This window comes from Schistocerca piceifrons, chromosome 3 (assembly GCF_021461385.2).
Source record: "Schistocerca piceifrons isolate TAMUIC-IGC-003096 chromosome 3, iqSchPice1.1, whole genome shotgun sequence".
Lineage (NCBI taxonomy): Eukaryota > Metazoa > Arthropoda > Insecta > Orthoptera > Acrididae > Schistocerca > Schistocerca piceifrons.
In genome coordinates, this window is record NC_060140.1 from 135,194,870 (window position 1) to 135,215,698 (window position 20,829).

Genomic DNA, 20,829 nt, shown 5'->3' on the forward strand with positions numbered 1-20,829 from the left:
TCATATGGCAAAAATTTCATCAATGTATCTAAACCAAACCAAGGGCTGAAGACTTATGGATCCCAGGAAATACCCCTCTGACTGATCCATGAAGAGGTTGGCACAGGAAGGAGCCATCCTGACTCCATTGGCAATCAAGGCATACATATTTGCTCATATGCAGACTCTTTAGGGCAGTACAACACCATTCTCACTTCAGCCATCACTGGACATAATTACCCATCGGCCTAGCTCAAAACCAAATATTCCAGGCCATCACATCCAACCTGGCACTGATGATTCCTTCAAAAAACAGCTTAGGAATACATCTCCTGTCACTCAATATTATCCACATGTTGAATGTATTAATCAGCTACTTCAATAAGGCTGTGTCTTCCTAAAATCATGCCCTGAAATGAGGCATTTTGTCCGCCACACCTACAACAGCTTTTCGTTGGCCTGTCAATATCTACAATACTGTTGTCAGACCCTCCTCCTGCACTCATTTTCCTACTGTATGGCTCCCACCCTGGTGACTATCCCTCCATAAGACTTGCCCTATGCACCCTCCTATCCTGAGAAAACATACTATCAAAGGCAGAGCCACCTGCGAAACATCACATTATTGTGTACCCACTGTTATGTAAACACTACTCAGCCTTTTACATTGGCATGACTACAACCAAGTTATCAGTTAGAATGGATGGGCTTCAGCAGATAGTCTGTACTGGCAATACACAATAGCCTGCTGCAAAGCGTGCTCTACAACACTGTAGTTGTGACATCAGTGCCTGCTTCACCACACATGCCATCTGGATTCTTCCCCCGGGCGCCAGTTTCTTAGAACTACACGGTTGGGAACAGTCATTGCAACACATCCTTGGTTTTCTATCCCCCCACCTGTCCTTAATTTATGTTAATTTCTTCAGTCTCAGCATTTTTTCACAGCAACTATTCCGGTCTTCATTACCTTTTAGTTTTCTGTGTCTTTTATTTTCTGACCTGTCAAATTTTTTCTCCGCTCCCATCTCTACCACATACAGTGTGTTAAGCATTCCACTCTTATTAAATTGTGCATGATATTTTGTTGGTAATCTGTGCCTTACTTGTTACGATATCTTCCACCTTTAACTTCTCAGGTTTTCAAATCTTGTCTTTCCTTCTCATCCCATCTGGTAAGTCTCCCCTGACATTGGTTTCTGGGTGAACATAAAACTGCAGCAAGCTCATAACAGATATTTTGTCATAGTGATTGATGCAATATTATTACCAAGTCCCGAAAAAAAAAAAAATCTCTTTCGTTTCATTGTAATGATGGACAATGACTTCTTGTATGTGGAAAACTTGTTGAAGTCAGTCACGAAAAGGAAGACTGACACTGAAAAACATTAGTGTCATGGCTAAAGATGCAGTGGATTTGGTACCAAGAGAATGACACAGTCATACTCTTTTTTAAGAAAACTCTTTCAACGGACATGAGATTTCCCAAGTTGGACTTCAAGCAGTTGGACTTCAAGCTCTGATCTATTAAAGGGCACACAGTCTCTCTAACACAGCCCAGGGAAAATTGTACACATGACCGTGGGCTGATACAGAAGAGAGGAAAGACATGGAAGAATTTTGCTCTCATGTCACCTGTTCTCTGGCACTACTTTTAGTCTTCCTTCTTCTGAAAATGCTGAAGACATGGAGCCACTGAACAGAAATGATAATATTGACAATGAATAACAGAGATTATGTAAATGCGGCGTTGTTGACTACCATGTATACTTTCACAATAATTAAAATCCTCTACCGGTTTGTATGACAAAGTGGTGGATATTCATTTAGGCCCTTATATCAGGTCTGTAACTGGATAAAATTATTTAAATTCTTAATTTGAGTTAGAAGATCTATTCTGATAGCATATATAATGAAAATAGTACAAAATACTGTTCAATTTTGCATAACAATCCTGAATTGACTATTGTTCGCGACAAAGGGAGGTAGAAACATAGGGCACATTGCCACGGTTTTATGTTTCAAAAGTGATGGAAGCAGTGGTTAGAGGAATGAAACCTCAAAGATCAACAGAAGATGATTAACCGAAACATTAAAAATCCAGTGAGCAAAATGTCTTCTTAAATGCAAAGGCACATCACACTTTACAGCATTAATGATGTTGTAATCTATAATACATTAAATCAGTGGATGTATTGAACTGCAGAAGATACGCTCCTATGTGGCGATAAAAACTTCAATAATGAGAGAGAACAGGGAGCTGGAGACAATGGCCAAATTATTACAACTTTTGACCATCAAATGTTGTTACAATACATTAAGGCAGGAGGGGATGTGTCCTATGTACTCACTCCTACAAGATTGTAAAAATTCATCAGGTAGTCATAAAACACAGAGTCATGCTCAGTGGTTACTGAAGAAACCAAAAGTTTATTTTTTTCTCAGATTCTGCAAGACCATCTAAGCAAAGCCTCTCAGTAGTGGTTTTTAGTCACTACATAGATAGATGTCCTATTGCTAATTTAAAAACAAAACACAAAAAATTAATATTTGTAGTAGACTGTGTGTATGAGTGCAATACAGTAATAGCTTATAAACTGCTGTGAAGAACTCCTGTCCAGAACACCCTGTAAAACAAAATGTTTAACTTAAAATATGAAGATCTGTGAGCAATTTAAAATGGAACATGTAGAATAATGTGCGCCTTTCTGTACAATGTCCCTGCATCCAGCCAGTGCCAGGTCAGGATTGGTGTGGGACCTGTTCAGTTTTGCAGGGAACCAACCTGACATGTATACAGGCTATTATTTCAATGGGGTCACCACTCCCAAAGGCATTTTAAAGTTACTTGCAGCTCTCCTGCCCTTCTCCCTCACAGCAGGGAGGAATCAGTGTACTCCTTCGGTGTGTGTCTAGAGTACTTTGCAAGTGAGAAAGTTTTTTCAGTGTGTTTACAGAGGGTATAACAGTGACGGGACTTAGGAAACAGCCCATTATTTGCTTTCGATGATGTGAAAAACTGCTTAAAAACAACATCTAGGTTGGCCAGTGCTCCAGCCTCCATCATTAATACTCAAGGCAAATTTGATTTGAGGCCGGTGTGCCCTCCCATGTCCCAGAAGTGGTTGTCTTTATGCACTCAGTTATCCGATATTGTCATGATGAAGTTTGTGTGCGAAGAGTTAAAATTCTTAGACACACACACTGCAGTGTGTTCGGTTGCACTTTTTCTGAGCCAAGAATATCTTTTTTGAAGGCACAGGCTTCCCCAAAATATATAATTGAACATGTTGTTGTTGTGGTCTTGAGTCTGAAGACAGACTGTATCTTCAAATAGTCTATCTGTGCATAGAATTTTGCATTGAACGTAATAGAGTGGCGCAACTGGACATGATGAAATGGAAATAAAGATAAGTGAAAATCCTTCACATTTTACTTGATATTCTTCTTATGTTCCCGTCCACAATGAACAATTTATGTACAAGATTCTGAATGTGATACTAAAAAGAAGACTATATCTCTGCCGTTAGATGGACATCACTGCTTTTTATTTTTATAAGAATTATATTCAGAGACTGTGTTGACTTATTTTTGGTCATTTAAGCCACTCTCTTCCACAATCCATGTATTGAGGTTACAAACTGTTTTATTTGATGAATCATGTATATTATGTTTCACATCTATCACAAAGATATATATGTCATCTGTAAACATAATAATTGTAGAAACATCTATGATGTTTATTGGGAGATACATCTCAAATTTGTAGTATGGAGTTGATGCTCAAATAAATAGTGATGTCTCATCAAGATTGGTAAACATTTAATTTTTGTCACAGACATTACTTACTCTACAAAACTATGAAATTGTACACTGTAAGTGAAATTATTTTTCAAAACAACAAATCTGTACTTGATTGTGTCAGTATGTGTCATATGTTTCTTTGTCTTATATTTTTAAACACACATCATTTGATATTTTGTTTCACAGCAGACCTACGATGATGATAGTGATGATGATCCCACAGGCAAGCAACCAACCAAAAGATCTAGGAGGAAAAAAAAGAAATGAAGATACTGAAGATACCAATATTTATATTTATGTGTGTTAATTGCTCTTTACAAATTGAAATTAATTTTTGTGATTTGTAAATAAACATGATACTATAAAACTGTGAACTTACGTATGTTTTGTTGTGATACCCATCAGTATTTACTGCCATCAGAAAGAAATGGCAAATTTTCACATTCAGATGAGTGACTTAGAAATTACGTGAGCATAAAGCAGTTTGAGCGTTAACCGATCTCTTAACCTGCATCTCTTGTAAAAGGAAACCACTTATATTATTCACTCAGTGGTGTTCCAACACAGCTCATTCTTAAATACGATACCAAAATTAATGGAGAAGGAACAAATAAATAATGTGTTTGGGACTCAGTTTCATATTTCTACTGTACTCTAAGTAGTGCTGTACTAGTTTCATAACACATTACCTAGGTTGTTTATCATGATTATATTGTTGTATTATTTGCACAATATAACTTAGCAAATTTCTGGTAGTGTAGGAATCAGTGGAAGTCATACAACATTGGACCAGTACAAAATGTTTCCGGTCATTGCCAATCATAGGTAGAAAACAATACGGTGTGTCACAGCAATGTAGCATTGTAGTATGCATTGTGAATACAGTTTTATTCCAATCATATTTTACAGCATAGGCACATTACAGGCAAAAATTTTAAAATGTTTAATACACAATAATAGTATTTGTCTCCCCTTGTCCTCATACGAGGTGGATTGATCTCATCCCAAGATTTGAGTGAGCTGCCCTCCCTTTTTAAACATCCACAACCTATTCTCCTTGAGGAACAAACCAATGCTTCCAAAAGTTAGGGTAGTATTGTGTACTTTTATACATGTGTACTGGCAGTGCGAATAATTTCATCTCTTGAATGTACAAGGGGGTGGGAGTAGACAAAAATATGGAAACACCAAAAACACAACTCATTGCCATGTGTAATGGCATTCAAAACAGCTTCCAGTCATCCCGGACTGGATAAACAGACATCCTGTATAATTTTCAAGGGAATCTCGTATCACCCTTCCTGCAAAATAGTAGCAAGTGCAGGTGATGATCATGTTGGCAAGTAGCTATTGTGCACCCTTCTCCTCAAAGTAGGCTACAAAAACTCAATAATACAGGGATTTATAAATTAGTTGTACAAAAGTAACCTTTACTTGTGAAAAAGGTAAATAATTTCTATAAATGTTTGATACGAAGCTGAATGCAGTATATCTTCAAGTTTTATTTACAAATGTTCAATGTGGCTATCTTTTGTAATACAACAAATGTCACATCTGTAATTAATTTCCTGCCAAATCCTCTGAAGCAAGTCTTGATGTATGGTGGCAACTGCTTGTGTTACCCATTGTGGCAACTTGTCGACATTTCCTAGAAGCGGAGGAATAAAGACTCTGTCTTTAATGTAACCCCATACACAGAAGTCCATTGGGATTAAATCAGGTGATCATGGTGGCCAGGGTATTGTTCCACCATGTCCAGTCCAAGTCGGCACATTCCTGTGAAGGTAGCAACAACTTCACAATGATAATGTGGCAGTGCAGTGCCTTGCTAAAAAATAAATTCTGTTTCCATATCCTGTTGTAATTGAGGCATTAGACAATGTTCAAGCACGTCCAGGTATGATAGGCCAGTTACAGATGACTTGCCACAAATAAAAGTGCTGCTGGTCAACCCTAACTGGTGTCCTATGTGATAGACAGCCAGCTTTGGTGAAACTATTGTACCAGCTAATAACAGTTTGTCTTTAAGATGGTGGCATGTGGTATTTAGTCCTGAATTGTCCCTGAACTGTCTAGCAGGTTTGAATTCATGAAGCCATGTGTACACTCTACACTGTTATATGACTCTATGACAACTATTGGAATAGCACATTCACACATGCCACCTAGTGGGAACATTAGGAACTAACAGTGTTAACGTGGGAATAAAACTTGGAAGATATACTGCATTCGGTGCTGTATCAAACATTTCTGTAAGTTATTTACCTTTTCCACAATTACAGGTTACTTTAGTGTAACTAATTTATAAAACCCTGTATTTAGATCTGGGTGGCATTGGTGACCAGGGGAGATGAAAGAATTCATCCTCATGCTCACAAAACTAGTCCTGGATGATGCGAGCTGTGTGAACAGGGATTCCCTCATCTTGGAACACATCATCACCATTGGTGAACAAACACTGTACAGTGGGATGGATGTGATCAGCCAAATAGTCACACAGGACTTGGCAGTAGTGTGACCTTGCAGAATAACCATGGGACCCATGGTATGGCTACTACTCAATTCATCACCAAACTTATGTCACATTTCACTCAGGATGTAAACTGAACCACAGGCTGGATACAGTGTTGAAGAAGACTCATCCGACCCACTAAAATTATTCCATTACTCCACAGTCCAGGTTGTATGGCTTTGGCACTACATTTTCCTGTTATGGGCATATGTGTCAGTGGTGAGTGGTTTTGGAATTCCTTCTTGCCCTGCAATTCCACGGTAATGGAGCTATTTCATGTTGTTTTGGTGCTGATATGGTTCTTTAGATGGCTGTGGACTGTCATCAGTAGGTGCAGTAGGGCATGCAGCAGATGCTGTGCATTAACTCTCCAGGGCTCTTTTATACAATTGGTGTGGCTCTGTAAGTGCTAAAAAAAGCATTAGTGCATCTTCTGCTGGAGTGTCCACTATGTATGTTTACATTTGTGTTTTGAATGTTTGTCTTAGGCATTTTGCATCTCCATTTAATTGAAGGTGAAATGGTGCTGTTATGTGGTAGACTTAATTCTTGGCACAAAAGTTTTTAAAAGTTAGATAAATGAACTACAGCCCCTCAATTGTCACTAGAGTGCAGGGCAGTCCAATCAAAAAGATTTACTAGAGTGTTCATACAGTGTTCTCTGCCATTGTGGTATGAATATGCATCAATAATAATCAACCAATTTGTGTTGAGAAAGGGGTCTGCAAACTCCATGTTGGTGTGTTCCCGTGGTTGCATGGGTGTTCCCCAAGGTGAAAAACGTTGCTGCAGTGTGGCTTCTTGTCCCACACTCTTGTTACATGCATAAATTAATTGTTTGATTTTCCTGTACATGCCTGGCCAGTACACATAGCGACAGGTGAGCATTTTGGTTCTTGTGTCTCCCAGTGTCCGTGATGCAGTAGCCAAAGTATGTCGTTTCCTAGAGATGCTAGGATTAACACTTGTGGGGAAGTTATGTTCTGTTGTTAACAGTTCCATACCATCTACCAGAATTAATCTGTGTTGCAGCATAAAGTAGCGATGAACATTCTTTTACTTCTGTCTTAGCGGTAGTTTGGGCCACTCCCTACAGGATATGATGCTACACCTGTTGTAAAATAGTGTCTGATCAATGGCATTGCCAATGGGAAAACTTGGAATGGGGAAGGCATCTATTGCTTATTGAGCATCACCATCTAGATAAAAATAGAGAATTTCTTCTTTGTCAAAATTCAGATGTGTATCCATTAGAAAGCAAGACAAGGGTGTCTGTGTTGACATGCTGTACTGTTGTTCGAAAGTGAATTTTGTAATTGTAGAAGCTTAGAAATGGGGCCCAACATTGTAATTTGTGGGCAGTTATATATGGGAACCACGCAGAAGGGCTAAATAAGGAGATTAGCCATTTGTGGTCAGTGATGAGGTGAAATTTCAAGAAAAAAAATGAGATCTTTTTATTGGGTATATTATGGGTAGAGCCTCTGTTCATCCACATAGTCAGTGAAACAGAAGATTTTACATGAGCTGCTCTGAGAAAACACTGGAAAAGTTCGAGGGCACTTGCTACACTCAAAATTAATAATTTGTATTTTAGTCTCAAAGCAAGTCTGACACTAGCAGCCTTTGCAGCTGTTGAGATGCTTCATTGAGTGGAAGTTGCAGATGTATGTGTGAAAGGTCTACTTTAGAAAAATACTGACCCCCTCTCCTGCCAGTTTTGCTACTAGTTCTCCAGCATTTACTGCCACATTGAAATTGCTGGAGACATGTAGTTTACCAGATGGTTTTTTTGTTACCAGTAGTGGCGTTGCTCATTGGTTAGATGCAATTGGTTCTATTGCTCCCAGCTCTGTTGATCTGTCTAGTTGCTGCTTGATTTGTTCAGGTAGTGCTAATGGCACAGGTCCTACCTGAAACAAACATGGCTGCGCTGTCAGTTTTAGGGTGATTTGAGCAGTGAAATCTATGGCTTTGCCTAGACCAGGTGAAAAAAGTCAAGAAATGCTTTGTTCATTTCTTCTTGTTCCTGGGATGACACTTGTCCTGGTACCAGGTTTACTGAGTCTGAAATCCAAAAGCTGTGAATGCATTTGTTCCATCCTGATTTAGGTTTTCCGTGATTTCCCTAAATCGTTTCAGGCAAATGCCGGGATGGTTCCTTTGAAAAGGCACAGCCGATTTCCTTCCCAGTCCTTCCCTAACCCGAGCTTGCGCTCTGTCTCTAATGACCTCGTTGTCGACGGGACGTTAAACACTAACCACCACCAAAGTAGTTATGAACAGACTTTTACTTCTGTCTTAGTGGTAGTTTGGGCCACCCCCTACAGGATATGATGCTACACCTGTTGTAAAATAGTGTCTGATCAATGGCATTGCCAATGGGAAAACTTGGAATGGGGAAGGCATCTATTGCTTATTGAGCATCACCATCTAGATAAAAATAGAGAATTTCTTCTTTGTCAAAATTCAGATGTGTATCCATTAGAAAGCAAGACAAGGGTGTCTGTGTTGACATGCTGTACTGTTGTTCGAAAGTGAATTTTGTAATTGTAGAAGCTTAGAAATGGGGCCCAACATTGTAATTTGTGGGCGGTTATATATGAGAACCACGCAGGAGGGCTAAATAAGGAGATTAGCCATTTGTGGTCAGTGAAGAGGTAAAATTTCAAGAAGAAAATGAATCTTTTTATTGATATAAATAAAATAGAAAGAAACATTCCACATGGGAAAAATATATTAAAAAACAAAGATTCCATGACTTACCAAATGGGAAAGTGCTGGTAGATAGGCACAATAAAAGACACACAAACACATACACAAAATTTCAAGCTTTCGCAGCCAATGGTTGATTTGTCAGGAAAGAGGGAAGGAGAGGGAAAGATGAAAGGATGTGAGTTTTAAGGGAGAGGGTAAGGAGTCATTTTGTTACCAGTAGTGGCGTTGCTCATTGGTTAGATGTAATTGGTTCTATTGCTCCCAGCTCTGTTGGTCTGTCTAGTTGCTGCTTGATTTGTTCAGGTAGTGCTAATGGCACAGGTCCTACCTGAAACAAACATGGCTGCGTTGTCAGTTTTAGGGTGATTTGAGCAGTGAAATCTACGGCTTTGCCTAGACCAGGTGAAAAAAGTCAGGAAATGCTTTGTTCATTTCTTCTTGTTCCTGGGATGACACTTGTTCTGGTACCAGGTTTACTGAGTCTGAAATCCAAAAGCTGTGAATGCATTTGTTCCAATCAGTTTCCACTGTAAATTGTCCTAGTATGGGGATCTGCTGCTTATTTTAGCTGGCAGGTCTACGTGTAATTGCCATCAGTGTTGGGACACCAGGGTGTAGGTACATGTGGATGTTTAATGAGAGATGCACTGCTCTAGTGTCAACTTGCATTTTAATGGGGTTTCTATGAACGTTCAGCACTATAAACAGTTAATTTGGCAATGTTAGTTGGGTTCTGCACACTGGGACAATAACATTTATGTTGTTCACATTGTGTTGTGGCATGAACGGGCATAGAGATACATACTGCCATGATGTGTATTTGGTCTTTAAATGTATTGCAGAAAGACCAATGATTCAGTCAGTGTCGTTATATTTTAAGAAACATGGTAGGCAACACAGAAGAGGTCATCAGAAGGCAGACTTCACTTGAGTTAACTGCTGATGTGAATAAGCTGAGCTATGTTTATGTTTATGCTTCACTGCTGCTATTTCTGCCTTGACTGATGTGACAGAGCTAGAGTGCTTGCATTCGTCACAGTTTAATGCGATTGTTTCCACCCTGGACTCTTAACTGGCAGTCAGCCACTTACAAAACTCCAAATGACTGAGCAAGTATTAGAACCTCTTCTAAAATGGGACTATCAAATTGTAATGCCTGTCGGTAGGCCTCTTTGTGTGGTGCTGAAGGCCGGCCGGAGTGGCCGAGCGGTTCTAGGCGCCACAGTCTGGAACCGCGCGACCGCTATGGTCGCAAGTTCAAATCCTGCCTCGGGCATGGATGTGTGTGATGTCCTTAGGTTAGTTAGGTTTAAGTAGTTCTAAGTTCTAGGGGACTGATGACCACAGAAGTTGAGTCCCATATTGCTCAGAGCCATTTGAACCATTTTGTGGTGCTGAACAAATTACTGCATCCCTGATCATGGTATCGGTGTATACGTTGTAGAGAAGAATCTGCACTTCCTGATACATCCCTGTAATTCTGCTGCTCGAGCACAGTATCTTTGGTTAAGTTGTTTCTTACAGTGATAGAACTCTACTCTTGAGGATATCATATGGTAATGGAGGTGATGATAAATCGTTAGTGAGTGACACATTTCATCGGTTGATAGTGAGGCAGCTTCCATAAGTGGAACCAACTTGCATAATGGGTGATAAATTTTGGATTCAGCTCACAACAGACATAGAGCTTTAATGTTTTCATTGACTCTTACCTTGAATGCTGCAAAGTATTGCCATAACCTCTTTTCATTGTCCTGTCAGTGCCTTTTCCAACATTGCCATGTTTTCTTGTTGCTGTTTTTCCAGATGTTGCTGGCTTTTTTCTTGTTGCTGTTTTTCCAGATGTTGCTGGCTTTCCAGTTGATGTAGCAGCTTTTGAAATATTAAGCACGTATCACCATCATATCACTTGTCATAGATACACATGAAATTCTGAATGTCCTGATTGCCAGTTGTGTGGTAAGCAAGCGCACAAGAAAAGTAGGCACAACAGTTAAACAGTTTAATGACAACGAAAACTCCATGATGCAGCACTGGCATTTACAAATATAAGTCCAAATTAGCACGGCCTAGAACAGAGTTCAAGATTAAAGCAAAGCTCAACTGCAAAGGCAGAGTACTATTAATGATTATAACAGGGCAAGGAAGAGTGAATTAAGCAGTCTTTATCCTAGGTTAAATGCTGGTGGTTGGTTTCTCAGTGAGCCTTAGCAGAGGTGGTAGGCACTGGTGTGCAGAGGCTTTGGTGAGGTCCCACCCCTAGGTCAACGGTGGTGCTGGCTGGTGACTGACCTGTACTGATCCTAGTGAAGGTGTGGGCAAACCAGCAGAGGTGGCTTGCATGAGTGCCCCACAGAAGCAGAGGCAATGTCCACAGCTGGTCTGGCAACTCTCAGACAAGCAATAATTCCTTTATTGCTTCCTATTCCATTCTGGAGGAAAACTGCCTCATGTAATGACAATGATGGAGGCACCTGCCAGTGAAGAGTGGTAACATTGGTGTGTTACCACAGATGCAATTACTACGAAGGAAGCACAGCAAATCAGCAGAATTTGGTTTTGTATTCGTGTTAAGAGGGCTTGTGCCCACAATCAGGATTAGGTCTGCATTGAGAAAAATTGAACAAGTCTGATGAACAGGTAAGGTCATCATTATTGTTGCTGAAAATTAATTCCAGTTTTCTGAGTAACACTGAGTTACTTATTTCTTTGTATCAATGTGTTTCACAGTTTATTTCGTGTCACTTCTTGTGCAGGCATCTTTGTATTATTTCAGTCTTCACATACTCATACAGCCATCCAGATTTAGGTTTTACATGGTTTTTATCAACTTAAAATGTGAGAGCCAGGTTGATGCTGTTGGAAAGAACACATCCACTTTCCTTCCAACTTTCATCCCAGCTTGTGCTCCATTTCCAGTGAGCTCTTTATCCTTGGGACAATGATGCCAAATGAAATGGTAGGGACAAAAATTCAGTAAGGCTTGTTTTGCATTTAGAAGTATGTGTTATTTAATGTCCTTTCATTTCCCATCCTATGGTTTTTTTTTTTTTTTTTGTGGTAATGCGGCTAAAGTAAATATGGCATTTAGTCTATGAAAATTAGTAAAATAATGATAACTGCATATCTTGCAGGCCTCTCTCCAAAGATCTTGGACTCTTATATTCTCATCATTTCCAATATATTTACGCCTACCGGTAAGTATTATTGATTCAAATCTAGCCCGCTCTGAACGATTTAAAACAGTCTTTCATAATTTATTCCTTCTGTTGACACTTTGTCATTTTCATTCCAGTATCTTTTCGTTATTTTGCTCTGTTGTCTGTGCTGCTTCTCAATGAAGATTCTTCTTTATTTGCTTTCCCTACCTTTTCTTGAAAAAGCAGAATGTGTTCCCTTCCTGTTCTGATCTTCCTCTGTTCTGAATCCCTTCATGCGACATACTCATCTCATCAAAGTCTTTTTGGGGGTCAGTAATAAATTTTTTCTCTTTTATTCCTTTTTTCCTACATTGGCTGTTGAAAAGCATTAGACGACATAGTGTGTCTGATGCTAGACCTGCTTTGCTTGGTCGTTTTGCCATTTGTTTTCTGAATCAGAACAAAAAAATGCATTTTTTGACTCGAGGGGGAGTAAAAATCATCTTCCTTCCAAGTGTGAGGTCCCTTGACGTGTTATTATCTTGTGGAGAAGTTCTCCTGCCATCTTTCCATTGGATGACCAAGTGATCTTACACTGTTGGTGTGACAATGTAGTTTTGGTAGTTATGGGTGTAGAGTATGATGAATTCCATTTAAGTTCCTTCAACACATCTTCATTCCTTTTGTGGTCCCATTTGTTGTGGATCAGGTGTTCATTTTAGACTTTCATTCCACAAGCTGATAGTCATTATGCATCTTTTGCCTTTGTCCAGCCTTCAGTCGTGACACAGCACAGGTCACGCTAAGGTCTCATTAAGGCATATGCTGGTGAGTTTATGGACTATGGAAGGCTTCATTACATTGAATGACTCCCATTGGTTTGTATACCTGCTGGCTACTTCAACTAGGTCTGTTTCTTCCAAAGAGGATAGTTTATAGTCTAATTATGTGAATGCATTAATTGTTTCTAGAATTTTATTTTTCAAAAGATTTTATGCTATACTGAGTATTTTCCAGAGTAGGCTGTAGATTTTTTTAAATTTTATTTATTTTTTAATTTTTTTGTTGATGTCCTTGCTGCATGTGTCGTATATAATCTAGAAACTGCATTTAGAATGATTCGAGTCATCCTCTAAAGATGCTGCAAGAGTTAAATCGTCTGCAAAAAGTAAATCATCTATCTTTGTGTTTCTGTTGATTTCAATGAAGCTTTGTGGCAATTGTCTCCACTCTTGAATGATTTTATTCATAAAAATGATAAACAAGAGGGATGAAAAGCCACATATGTTGTATTCTGCCCCACTCTGACAATCTGTCCTCTTTCTTGCCACAATTAAGTTTGTTTTGTAAATTTGGTATATATTATTGATAAGTTCCCGGGGAACATGATCATCTGCTGGAATCTGTAATAATCTGTTTCTGTTGACTTTGTCAAAAGCTCTCTTGAAGTTGTTGAAGGCAATATGTGTTTCTAGATAAAATTCTGTATGCTTTTCTGTTAGGACTTTCAATGAGAAATAGTCATCACAGCATGCTCTTCCTTATATGAGGGCTACTCAAAAAGTATAGAACCTTATTTTTTATTATTGAAACCAATGATTCGGGCAGGCACACTCTTTATGTTTGTAGGCATATGTGGTGCGTATGCCTGATGTTTTCTGCTACTGCGGGAACAATCAGTTGCTGGCTAGCCATTGACAATTGAACATGTGTAAGTGTTAGTCTTCAGGTTTTGTGTTGTGTGCAAAACAACAGAGAAAGTGGAACAATGTTAGTGCATCAGATTTTGTTTTAAGCTTGGCAATTCTCAAGTTGAAACAATCTGTAATATTCAACAAGTGTGTCGGGAATGAATCAGTGGGTACCACACAAATAAAGGAGACGTACAAGCATTTCAAAGATGGCTGCTCATTAGTGAAGAGTGAAGCATGTTGACGTAGGTCCTCAACATCCGCAAATGAGATTATTATTGATTGTGTAAGGATCCTGTTGATGCAGGATAGATGAATGGCAATCATAAAACTCACAGACAGGTTAAAATTAGTATTGGTTCCATTCATTCCAGTTTAGTAGGTCATTTGGACCTCAGGAGGATCTCTCAGCAAATTTTGTGCCAAAGTTGCTAACAACAGAGCAGAAGCAACTGTGTTTGGAGATTGCACAGGATGTGCTAGATACTGTGACCAGTAAACTCACCTTTCTTAACAGAGTAATCACTGGCTATGAGTCCTAAGTTCATGGATATGGCCCAGAAAAAAAGTTGTAGACATTGCAATGGAAGCATCCGCCATCCCTAAGACCCAAAAAATGAGGCAGTTCTGCAGGAATTTGAAAGTCATTATGGCCGTCTTTTTTGCGTTCAGTGGTACGGTCCATCAGGACTATTTTCCAAAGGTTGACATATTCGCCACGGTAACACACTCGCTCATCATTCTCAATTCAGAGGTTTTTTGACCAAACAAAACACAGATGTGGTTTGTCAGCCTCCCTGTTCCCCTTACTTAGCACTGAGTGACTTCTGGCTTTTCCTTAAATTGAAAAGGACTCTGAAATGGACCACATTTCTGAGCAAGGAAGACATTATGCATCATTCAATGGAGCAACTGCGAACTATAATGAAAGAGGCTTTCCAGTGATGTTGGGAGAGGTGTGCAAAAGCTGAAGACGACTAATGTCAAACAATTGTATCTGAATAAAGATTGATTTTAAAAATATAAGTTGGGTACTTTCTGAACAGCCCTCGTATAATTTACATCTTTAGTTAAGCCATTTTCTGAATTACTTTCTGCACTATTTCATTTGTTTATACTTTATTGATCTTTTCTGAAATCAGTTTTTAACAGTTTGGTTGCATACAAAATTTTGGCTATGTATCTAATAAACCATCACTCCACACTGAATCAGAGAATGGCAGCAGTATTACTTGTGTTGTTTTTATAACTCTGTGGGTTGAATGGAACACATCACATGAGGGTGGCTGTTGGCTCTGTGCAGGAAATAAACACTTCTCCTGGCAAGTGGTATGGCATTTCAGATATCATTACTGAACACTTCATGCACTAATTGTCAAACACAACTGTTACCTTGCTTTCTAGACTAGCACTTTGACTTGAATCTTTGTGTGATTATGTGGTGCTGTTCAAGCACTCGGGCTGTGTTCTTTGGTACAGATTTTGAGCCCAGTGTTGTAAGCACCTATGTTTCCGTGTTTGAGGATTCAAAGGACACTTGCAGTACATATCTCCTATGGGTTCTGCCATGTTGTAGGGTTAGTAATATTTGTGTTACTCATGTTTAGTTTGTTTTGTCACCACATTTACAGGATGCTTCACAATTATGACCACTCATAGAACCTCGTTTTTGGACTATCGTGTAGTTTGTTGTCCAGTATTTTTTACCATAAATGCAGGTAGTGGCTGCTAGATTAGAATTCAAGCAGTGTCAGAATAAAGTGAATTTGTCATGTAAATCTTGGTTGGCAGACCTAAATGGTTGTAATTTTCTGTACTCACAGTGTAATACATCTTTTGCTGGATCTTTAATTTTAGATATGATTGCATATCCAGCTCTCAACCAAGAAATTCGAGCTAGTAGTCTTACATTAGGCAGTTTGATCCTAATTTAAGCGAGGTTAATCATGCATTAGCTGCACTACGTGTATTAGATCTAGAATGACCAGCTGCATAATATGCATCCGATGTTGACTTAATTGTAGCAAAATTGGATCCTAGGCAATGATATTTCCTAAACAACGTCATCTTCTGTACACTCAATGGCACACAGAGGTGCAAATAAACTGATATAGAACATAGTTGGTAATTCCCCCTCAACCTTTCCTTACGCAAAAATATGATGTTACATAGAACAAATTTTTAGTTATAGTAGTAATGGTAATTATCATAATGATATATCACAAAATATAATGAAAACAAGGATATCCTACATCAAGTGTTTCTGCAATCACAGCTGGCACAAGTGTCCAAACTGCAATGCTATGTGCTTTGCTATCAACAATAATCTTATCAATCAGATACTGGGGCTTCTACATCCATTCTTAATGCTGAAACTTACCAATGTACTGGCTCACCACCTACTTCAGAAGCAACTAAATGTTATTTCGTCATTCAATTAGCCTATTGCCTTACAAGGCCATTTCCTATAAATAAATATGTACACCAATAACTTTTTGTAATATTTTCATCAGTAGCAATTAACAGGTTTGTTCTAGAAGCTTTTACTGGCTTTGGTTTTCAAGTACAAGGTTTGTTTAATAACATGCGTAATATTATTGCTTTCAGCAATTTAGACACATTATGAAAGGAATACTGTGATTTATTTGAATTTTATCTCATTGTACAGAAAACTTTTAAGTACATGTATCATTCTGTCATTCAAACACAATGCAACCTCCTTCCCCCCTTCCCCTCTGCTCTCTCCTCACTCACAAGCTGTGACCGAGTCTTGTGCTATGACTGTTTAGAGAAATCAGCTGTTGCCCCACCAATTGCATGAAGCCTACGGGTGATGCTCATGATAGTAATTAAAAAGCTTGATGACATTTTAAAGCATTTATGAATGCACAATCCAATGTAGATGTTCTAATTCCACCTCCAGAATAGCAGACTTCAGTATCAGGGGCACAATCCTATTCTAAGCTAGATTTAGGTAACACTAACAGCAGAAAAGGTGAAATATAGCCAGGCAGAAAAGGAGGCACTGGCTATTATTAAAATAATAATAATAATAATAATAATAATAATAATAATAATACATGTTTTCCTACAAAGAACAAGATCCCATTTGGTCATAGACCACAAATGACTAATTTTGTTTTTGGTGTTGGCCTGCCACTCAACAGTCAACACTGGCTCCCTGCTACGTATTCTGGTCAGTCCTGACTACTAGTTTGATAAGCAAGAGGCATTTTATTCCCAGCTTAATAAACACAACACTCTGAAGAGTTAGATTTTATGCCCCAAATCACTTAAGTAGCACTAAGAACTTATGTTTCAGTGCACTACAGTCTCACCGTTAATCAAGGGATAAATCTACTGCCACAAAAGAGTCTTAGTGCTGGATTGTGTTCCCGACTACATTCTGGCCTCACATCCTCAAGTTACTACATGAGACACACTGGGGGATGTCAAGAATAAAGACACTGGGGCACTGGCTAAACATGTACATACCTACTCTGCAACCCACTGGGAAGTTCATGGCTGAGGGTACTTACCAATGAATCACGCATTAGGATCTTTTCCCTTTCCGTAAGCATACAGAGCACACAAAGTATGATTGCTTATTTGCCTGGTAGTGCATGGTAACCTACTTTCATCTTTGCAATCCCTATGGGAGTGGTACATAGAGAGACTAGTACATTACTGAATCCCCACTTTATAGTAGTTCTTGAAAATTTGTATTTAGGCTTTCACATAATAAATGGTTTGTATTTTCATGTACATCCAATTTCAAATTTTTCAGCATTTATTTGGAATTCTTCCATGAGTGAAACAAACCTGTGACTATTTGCACTGCCCTTCTTTCTATACATTCCAGTATCTCTTGTTGGATTTATTTGGTATGGGCCCCGTCAAGTATACTGGTCGATCATTGACACTGAAATTGAATGTACGACCTGCCTAGTGTGTTTGAATATGACATAAAATATGCTTTGTATTGGATGTGGAGATTTAAAGCCCATTTTCTTTCCAGATTTTTCCAAAAGCAGCAATTCAATAAATGAAAGCATTTATTATTGGTCCCCAAATTTGATTTGTTTATTTATTCCAGTTTCTTTCTTTTTTGCTTTTTCCCCATTTTTGAATGATTTCTCACTGCAAACAGTCAAAGAATGCAGACTACTGACCATCTCTATATTGGAATCACATTTTAATTGCAAATTCTTGTTATTTGTCAGAGAAACCTAACATCAGACTTGTAACAATATTATGAGAAGGAAAGTTGCTACTCACCACTTACCGGAGATGCTGCATCACAGACAGGCACAACAAAAAGATTTTCACACTTATGCTTTTGGCCAATGGCCTTTGTCAACACACACACACACACACACACACACACACACACACACACACACACACACACACACATGCAAATGCAACTCACACTCACGACTGCAGTCTCGGGCAACTGAAACCCCTTTTTGTTGTGCCTATCCGCAACTCAGCATCTCCATTGTATGGTGAGTAGCAACTTTCCTTTTCATAATATTGTTACATTCCATCCTGGATTTTCCATTGTTTAACTTCAGACTTGGTATTTGTGAGTCAGTATTTGATTAATGTTCATTTTAACCAGCATGTTTATGCATTTCTGTTAGTATTACATTTTTTGCAGATGCTTTGTGGTATTTATAAATTTCTGGATTATTCTGTGTACTATTTCTAAACTAAGTGCCAAGTTGTCTGCAGTTTTATTATTGGCTTATTGTTATATTGGTCTGTTGTTGGTTCTTCACAGTTAGAATGATTTTTTTAGGTAGTACGCTAATGGTGCATCTTTTGTAGTGCTTGCTCCTTATTTTCTTGACACAAGCACAGGATCGGGGGATGCTAGTTTTGTAGTTCCTTCAACATTTTGTAGAAATCTGATCTGTAAAGAATATTAAACGATTCTTCTATTGATTTGAAGTGCTTATTAAATACTCACTTGTCATTTTGCAGTACCTTAGCTATGTATTTACAATTTTTGGAAATTCTCCTGAGTTTCAGTTGAATACCATTTTCTCCATGCTGGTTTCTGTTATGTTGGAACTAAAGAATATTAGCTATGCCGCATGTACAGACTATTGCAGAAAGGAGAGAGAAGCAGATTGAGTGTCTCATCGTTTATACAATGCTGATAAGCTAAAAAATGGCCACTACATTTTGTTCTTCTTTTAGAGCAATTATTTAATATTAGGATACAAGGTTATGAATACTTATATTTTGTGTTGACTGAAATGTCTTTCTCTCAAAATGCTGTAACACAACACAGCGAAACCAGAGGCAACTTTCAACATAATGACACTTAGGCTTTAAGTCTGCCACTGCATTACTTGTTGCATAAATGGGTGAAGCCTTAAGCACATACACTGTTTAATCAAACATGTCTTATTTCTGCTTATTCTTTCGTTCTTGCTATCCTCAAATGTAAGTCTAGATATGGTCACAAGTATGCATGTGGTGCCAAACTTTTTTTGAGCAGTTTATATTTGGAGCATTTTTTTTATTTATTCATTTTTTAATGGTTCTTTTCCTGTGGTAGTTTATTTTGTCTTTCTTCTGAGTGTTAAAATATTTGCTATATGCTACATGTTGTATCATCTATTATTCTTTTTAAATTATCATCTCAGTTCCACAGCCCCCTTTTCCTGGGCAATTTTTCTCTTTGTGGCAGTAGCGTCAATTGCTACTTTTTCAGTATGTCTGTGGAATTCTTTATTCTTCTTCCGTATCATCCTCTGACATGACAACTTCCCTTAGTTAATCTTTTTCTTGTTGACCTGCTTGGTGACAGTATTATTTAAAACATGGGGAAAATGATATACTATCCACAGAGATTGAAGTGATTTCATTATGTTCATTTACGTTTTTATAAAAAGATTAGAATTTAGACTCAATATGAGGAATACATCTTTATTTTTTATATTAGCTGGTTTCTAGTTCCTTTTGCTATATCCTGTTCTAATTCTGACATTGCATTTGAGTAAAAGATAATCTGATTCTATTTCTGGTCCTCTAAACACTTTAGTATTCAATATTAATTTTGCTAAGTTTCATGATATATAATGGATTCTAATCATCTATCATCCCAGATCAACGTGTGACTATCTTTGTGTTTAAAATGTGATAGTATAGTACAAAATTAATTACACAGATTCAATAGCAATTACATACTTGCTAGCCAATATTTTGTTCAACTTTTGAGTCACCTATTTGTGCAATCCATTTATTTTTAAACATTTTTGGAAGGTGACTATCAACAGCTTTCAAGTAATGTATAAAATGCATGTTCGACCATCAGCTGTTTTTATTTTAAACCCAAGTATCAATCAGTTTCAGTCTCGGACCATCTTCACGGATAAGGGTTAAAATGGTTTAAGCCACCACATTACATTTGTCATTACTTAAGTAATGTGCAGAGCATGTCATGAATATCAGTATATGACACAGGACTTTTAGAAGCAAACATGCGAATACTAAGTGTACACTGAACAGTACTCATTTTCATTATTTTTGATTGATGCATAGCCTCTGGATGTTTTGATTTGTAATTCTAGTTTTCTTTCGTCCTAAAAGTTATGATCAATCATGGAAGGGTGTAATTCTGTGGACAATTAGCTGTTGCCTACTTTAATGTTTCACCACTACTTAAAATTGTAGGTAGTTTTATCTATCTCTTTAACTTGTGCTTTTCCTTGGTTTTTAATATAACAGATATTGGTATTTCTTATTTTACTAGAGTGTCATCCCACTGTTGATCCTGAAGGGCAGCAAATTATTTTTTTTTTATTTTTTTAATAATGTTGTTAGTTACTCTTGTTCATTTTCCTTTATTATATCAGAATTCATCTAAGTGTATGGGTGACTCAGAATAAATATACAGAGAGAATTTTTTTCAGTAGAATACAGTGAACTAGCAAAAAGTGAAACAGTTACCATGAATGTAGGGTGAGTC

General features: G+C 38.0%; 1 protein-coding gene across 2 annotated transcripts in view; it reads left to right on the plus strand.

Moving 5' to 3' along the window:
• LOC124788893 (ATP-dependent RNA helicase SUV3 homolog, mitochondrial) overlaps positions 1 to 4,157 on the plus strand; it is an 87,149-nt gene extending 82,992 nt beyond the window's left edge. The window contains exon 13 of one of the 2 annotated variants that reach the window (XM_047256174.1): positions 3,970 to 4,157. In XM_047256174.1, coding sequence (XP_047112130.1) covers positions 3,970 to 4,050 — 81 coding nt within the window. In that variant the 3' untranslated portion in view covers positions 4,051 to 4,157. The remainder of the gene's footprint in view (positions 1 to 3,969) is intronic. The other variant, XM_047256176.1, reaches the window with a different exon arrangement.
• Positions 4,158 to 20,829: the final 16,672 nt, after the last annotated feature.